Raw genomic sequence first — 6,952 nt, 5'->3', positions numbered from 1 at the left:
ATATACATACGTATGTGTGTATATGTTTGTGTGTCTATGTTTGCCCCCCCCCCCAGATCGCTTGACAACCGATGCTGGTGTGTTTACATCTCCGTAACTTAGTGGTTCGGCAAAAGATACCGATAGAATAAGTAGTAGGCTTACAAAGAATAAGTCCTGGGGTCGATTTGCTCGACTCAAGGCGGTGCTCCAGCCTGACCAAAGTCAAATGACTGAAACAAGTAAAAGAGTAAATAAGCACACGCACTATACTTTCGTTCTTCACTCGTTTATTTCCGTTCTTATTCTAACTCACGTCATTGTCCAGAATTCTTTCGCCACACATCTGTGACCTCTTCAGTGACACTTTTCGTCCTCGTGTGTACACTTGCTCCGCAAAGTCTATTCTGTTTTATGATATGTATCCTTATATGTAACACAAATTCATAAACGTATGTTTCAGTCATTAGACCGTGGCCTATGCTGGGGCACCATCTTGAAGAATCTTTAGACAAATGAATCAACCCTAGTACTAATTCTATCTGTTTATTTTGCCGAGCCGCTAAGTTACGATAATATAAACACACCAACACTGGTTGTCAAGCGGTGATGGAAGACAAACGCAGATACCCGCACGCAGGGCCGGATTAAGCACTTAAAAGACTTCGGTGTCTCCATAAACATTATGTAATCCAAAATATAAGCAATAACAAACCATAAAATGAATTTTTATTTTTCAAAACGAAGCAAAACAGTAAGAGGGAAAATAATGTTTATTTCTGTACACTTTTAGTGAAGTGCAGTACGATCGAAAGTGACCCGATCCTTTGTACCCATAGTTCAACATGGCTTTACAAGCTAGGGCAGTAACATCAAGGTCCTTGGCACATACGTGACACGTAGGATTTTCCTTTTCCAAATTAGATAACCTGACAAGGCTTACAAGCTTCTTATGCTCAAATTGGAGTTTTCTTCTTAGGTCTGTTGCCAGCTGAGACTGATGAACTCAACCTACCCATCTGGTCACACAGTCGTACAAGTAACTAGTACGCCTACAAGCTTTTTGTTCGGAAACAGCATTGTAGGAGAAACTTTATCAAATGACATGCGGTCTAGCAAACAGGACAACTGCATTAACTAAAAATGAAATTACAGTCATATCTTTGTAACAAACATTATCAGCGCAAGAAAAATAAAATCACTAGAAACCTATATTGCTTTCAAATTTAAGCACAAGATCAACAATTTCTGGGGAGAATGAAGTCGATTACATCGACCCTAGTGCTCAACTTGTACTTATTTTAACGACCTCGAAAGGATGAAAGGCAAAATCAATCCCAGCGAAATTTGAACTCAGAACGTAGAGACGAACGAAATGTCGCTAAGCATTTCGCCCAGCTTACTAAGGATTCTATCAGGGGTTATGAACTTGACTGCCACCAGAACCTGCTTCTTGGCAATGTGTAGCGGAAAGGAGTGATATGTGTACTGAGAATTTTACTAATTCAAAACTATGTAGCATTTTAAATTACTGTTTTAGTCGTAGGACTGGAAACTATTTTTCCGTATGTGTTTTTAGAGACTTCACCAACAGGTTTCAAATGGGAAGATGAACGAATTTTCTCTTCTATTCGCTTAAACTACCAGAAAATTTTATAGCAACCAAATCTCCCTCGTATCACAAACTACCAGAGAGGTCACACTGGTTAATCTGCCTCTAGATGCACTGTTTGAAAAAGTCGAACTGGTCAGACGAATTGCTAATCGCACAAATCCATTGTCCCGTAAAAGTGACAGAGTTAAGTCCCCTGACAACCTTCCCACTCCTCGCTTTTCCCACAATTTTACAATCAAATCTCAGATCGAATTATTTACAAATTACTGTTTATTTTCTCTCTTCGAAATTGTCTTCTTTTGTTTCAGGGTTGATTAGTTAAAGACATTTCCCATACTCCACTTTGTTACGTAAGTATTATTTATCTATTGTGATATTTAATAAGCATGAAATCTATTTCTTTGTCAGGACTAACAAAAGACAGAAACGAGTGGAAGAGGGAAAGGAATATATTTTACCAATTTAACATTGTGGTTGTGCTTCAAACAAACAAGTCTATCCAAACTAACGTGATGGAAATGTCTTATTCTTATGTGCGTTAAATTGCCACCCAAACAAGGAATTGCTCCGTTAAACAGTAACTCGGCCTGCTAGAAATAACAGTCAGATTTTCTTTAAAAAAAAATTATGCTACTGTCTTTTAAAAATATAGAAAAAAATTGGTTCTAGACACAAAAATGAAAATAGTCAGGGCTGGAACGCCTTTAATCGTCTAAAAGTTACGTTGGAATGAAACAACACCCCTAAGATTACAGGGATATTAAAAATGATGTTAATTTTTGCCCACACGTTGGTAATTTATTGTTTGCATAAATTCCTACATTTTCCCAGTTTTCTAAAAGATAGAGCTAAAGAAAAATATAAACACTAAGAATTACTAAAATTATGATACTCTTAATATTAATTAATGTACCTAAATAATATATTTGTAGCACTGTCGCACTACTTGAAAGTTTTCAACAGGGAGGGGCGTGGAAAAAACGTCGAAAAGTCGGTTTGTATTCCATATTCTATAAACTGACTTCTTATGAAGGTCTGATTTTGGCCTGGAATTTACAGAAATTTCGATATCTACTTGGTAATTGACTACTACTAATACTATTATAACACCAACGAAGGAAAAAGCTTTTGTGTGGTCACTCTGGTTTGCTAGAAATGACAACTACTGTCCTTTAAATCGTGTGCTGTTGCTTTTAACAAAGGACACATTAGACAATGTAAACATAAGCAGATAGAGTAGGAATAGTCACGGCTGGAATGCTTTAAATCATAGGTTTGCTTAAGCAGAAATTACCTGGGACGAAACAATAAATACTACTACCAGCTAGCGAGCGTATACACAATTGCTCGACCTGCTAGAAGCAACAGCTAAGTCTCAACACATAGCCTTTAAAAAAAGGACAAGGTAGTCATAGATATAAAAGAATGAATTGTCACCGCTGGAATATTTTTAACCAGTGGTTTGTATAATGAGGATTAGCCTGGATCTAAACAACATCAATTATTGCCATCAGAAAATAAGAACGAGACTATAGTGCTTGTGCAGTTTTAAAATTGAAAATTAATAAACTTAATCTTTTTGACTGTCTTCCAAGACGATTTTTGCTGAAAGGTGTTCCATATGTAACAATCCAATCTCATCTTTTCAGACGTAGTATATCTACGACTGCAATATTTGATGTGTTCTTACCTGTTTATTCCCAAGTCGATCGTGTTTCACAAGATCTACGATCAAATGATGTTCAACAGTGACCACCGCTTCTCTTATTCAGACATAATGTAGCTGTAACTATTATTTAATGTGCCCTTCCTTTTTAAGACTATAGGATAAGATTTGGGTATTTATAGTTGAGTCCATTCTATTGAAAGCATTTAGACCGAGTATCTGGGATACTCCTTTTCTCTTAATCTTAGAGGCCCTACAAAAAGACAAAAATCTCATAGATGATGCTCTTCTGACAAAATTAGGAAAATTACTTTTTTAATTATTCAATCGATTTTCAAGGGAAAGAGGTGTGAAAGTATGACATTCTTATATTTTAGTAGATTCCCATTTGTAAAAGTTTGGAGAGGGAGGACATTTCCAAAGATTGAAAGTGAAATATAAAAATGTCACCATTTTCATACAAGTTGTTTAGTCTTTGGTTAATGGTGATTAAGCTGATCTTTGATCACAGACATTCTAGCAGTTACCATCCTATCTTTTTTGAGGTTGCATAATGTACCTTTTATTTTTTAAGATGCTTCAGTGTGATTTGAAGAAGATTTGGCCATATTTCTAACAAGTCAAAATGACCTTGATGCTACCTCAATATTGTTATGCTGAAGACAAAGTAAATAGCAACAAAATACCAGGGGCAGTTTAATCAACTGCCCTTAATGACCCTTAAACTGTCAATTTGTGTCAGATATCTTTATTGTTTTGGAATTCAGTCAACCTAGTGTGAGACTTAGATATTTGTCAACTGACAAAGAAATGGACAGAAGAATTACCTTTGTAGCAGCCATTGAGGAGTGGACACCAGCTGTACAGACTTCAGTTATACACTGATCTTGTAAGTATAAACACTACAGCTACACACCAACTGTACACATGGCAGCTCTACAGCTTACTCCCTTCGCACACATACATTCACTTTCTTCTCATAGCTTCAACATCTCCTCCCAAATGTTTATATCCGCTGCAAACAGAACAACCATTCTGTATAAAATAGACATTCCACTTGCAGAGGAACAAGTGTCACATTCTGACCAAAGTAACCATGTTTGCTTCCACCATGACCACCACCTGAATCTACAGGAATAGACTTTATGATAGACAAAGTGCAACATGTCCAGACTGAAGTATTTTACGAAATATGATAAACCAGGTCTTGTTTCTGTCTCTCTAAACATTACTACTACATGCCTGTACCTGTGTATAGTTCTTCTCTTTGCATATTTTCTGTCTGTCTTGCTCTTTCAAAGTCTCTTTTCAAATCTTTCCATAATCTTTGTCTCACCTTTAAACTGTCTTTCATCTCTTATACATTTTTTTCTCTTTTGTTTCAGACTCAGCTACCTTTAAGACTGAAATTTCATACCAAGAACACAGCAACAACTTGACAGGTTCAAGACATGAGACTCTGTGAAACAATCTTTATTATCAAAAGTATTTCAGTTTACACCTGCAAGAATTTGCCATTGTCAAGATATTTGGCTTCTCTGTAATTTTCTGTAATAGTTTCTCTTGAAACATGTAGCACAAAACTTTGGCTGACTTATACATGTCTTTTATAGATCTGAATATATCTAGAGAATTTGAACTACTTCATGAATTCTTATTTAACTCTAGAGAAAAATTCCATCTAAAGAAAGTGTCTTTAGATTGAGAGTTCTGCAGACTTAAAAAAAAAAAATAGTTTAATTTAAAGAATATTGAGGACTTTTATTGAAAAGTTTTGTCGTCAAAAGACTCCAAGAATTTTCAACATTTTTTTGTATTATTTGAACAAAGGAAAGGAATTATGGAAGAAAAGCAGTTTGAGAATGAAGTTGATGATGAAACAATAGAAAAGGTTGAGGATTCCTATAAAGAGACAAAGGTAGGTGCAGCTAAGAAATCCCATCCCTGTGACATTTGTGGGAAATCCTTCACAAGAAATAGTTATTTGACTCAGCATAAATTAAATCACACAACCTCTAAACTCTTTCCCTGTGAAATTTGTGGTAAAAAGTTATCTTCAAGTAGTTCTCTGTATTTCCACAAACGTATCCACACTGGAGAGAAACCTTACCACTGTGATATTTGTGGTAAATTTTTCTCTCGAATTAACAGTTTAACTCTTCACAAACGGATTCATTCAGGTGAGACCCCGTATCATTGTGATATCTGTGGGAAAATTTTGTCTTGCAGCAGCCAATTAGTTTCACACAGAAGAACTCATACTGGAGAGCAACCATATAAGTGTGATATTTGTGATAAAAACTTCTCACATTTTAGTTACTTATCTAAACACAAGCTCATCCACACAAGAGAGAAATTATTCCAGTGTGATATCTGTGGGAAAGGCTTCACTTTTAAAGTTCAACTATCAACTCACATATGGATTCACACAGGAGAGAAACCATATCCATGTGATATTTGTGGTAAAACATTTTCACTGAAAGGTGAGTTATCTCGACATCAACGTGTTCATACTGGAGATAAGCCATTCCAGTGTGACATTTGTGGAAGGACGTTTGCACAAAAAAGCCATGTCATTCAACATAAACTAATTCACACAGGTTCAAAACCTTTTCATTGTGAAATCTGTGGAAAGAAATTCACTGCCAACAGTTCCCTGTCTTGTCATATACGTATCCACACTGGAGAGAAACCTTACCACTGCGATATCTGTGATAAAACATTTACATGCAAGAGTCAGTTGTCTCGTCATGAGCGAATTCATACTGGAGAGAAACCATATAATTGCGATATTTGTAATAAGACATTTGCATGTAGAAGCCAACTATCTTGTCATAAACGTCTTCATACTGGAGAGAAACCGTACCATTGTGATATTTGTGGTAAAACATTTACTTGTATGAATCAATTATCTTGTCACAAACGTGTTCACACTGGAGAAAAACCATACCACTGTGATATTTGTGATAAATCATTCTCTCTGAGTGGGAACTTGGCAAGTCACAAACGTATTCACAAAGGGGAGTGTCCATATCGTTGTGAAACCTGTGGTAAAACATTCTCTCGCAGCAGTCACTTATCCAATCACAATATTATTCACACAGGTGAGAAACCATATGACTGTGATATCTGTGGTAAGAAATTCCCTCGTGTTAGTTCTTTAACTGCTCACAAACGCGTTCACACAGGAGAAAAGCCTTACCATTGTGACGTTTGTGGTAAAGACTTCACTTGGAAAGGCCAGTTTTCTAATCATGTACAGACACATTCTGGAGACAAATTGTAGCATTGTTTTGAGAGAAAACTGTCTTCCAATATATTTCTCATCATAGACAGATACACCTGGAAAGTAATCCATAGAATGGTGAAATTCTATTAAAAAAAAAAAATTCCAATGAGAGATTCTTGTGGCTCACTTCACCATAGCAGAGATATTCAAGTGACAATGAAATTATGAGAGAGAGACATCATATTGTGACAGGATTAAGTTACAATGAGATTCTTGTGAAAGACACATCAAATTAAATTCAGAAGAAAACTTGTGAAATAGACGTAAACACTACAAAACTTCTACTGCAACTATTTTGAGTATTTTCTATTTATGATTAGTGTATTTGTGCTGTCAATGATGACAGCAAATATAACTATCTTATGTAAATGTATTGAAAATGATAATAAAATTAAGTTAAAAT

At 35.7% G+C, this 6,952-nt stretch overlaps 1 protein-coding gene across 3 annotated transcripts; it reads left to right on the top strand.

Annotated features, from left to right (window-relative positions):
- Positions 1 to 1,458: 1,458 nt before the first annotated feature.
- Positions 1,459 to 6,952, top strand: LOC106872248 (zinc finger protein OZF). Of its 3 annotated transcripts, none has more exons than XM_014919168.2 (3): positions 1,459 to 1,944; positions 4,028 to 4,149; positions 4,646 to 6,952. In XM_014919168.2, the coding sequence occupies exon 3, from the start codon at positions 5,101 to 5,103 to the stop codon at positions 6,544 to 6,546; it is 1,446 nt and encodes a 481-aa protein (XP_014774654.1). In that variant the 5' UTR covers positions 1,459 to 1,944; positions 4,028 to 4,149; positions 4,646 to 5,100; the 3' UTR covers positions 6,547 to 6,952. The 3 variants fall into 3 exon arrangements, with proteins under 3 accessions (XP_014774654.1, XP_014774652.1, XP_014774653.1); XM_014919166.2 differs by having other exon boundaries at positions 3,835 to 4,149; XM_014919167.2 differs by lacking the exon at positions 4,028 to 4,149.

The sequence above is a fragment of the Octopus bimaculoides genome, chromosome 7 (genome assembly GCF_001194135.2).
Source record: "Octopus bimaculoides isolate UCB-OBI-ISO-001 chromosome 7, ASM119413v2, whole genome shotgun sequence".
Classification (NCBI taxonomy): domain Eukaryota; kingdom Metazoa; phylum Mollusca; class Cephalopoda; order Octopoda; family Octopodidae; genus Octopus; species Octopus bimaculoides.
Note: the sequence above shows the minus strand (reverse complement) of the source record. Positions and strands in the feature narration are given on the sequence as shown.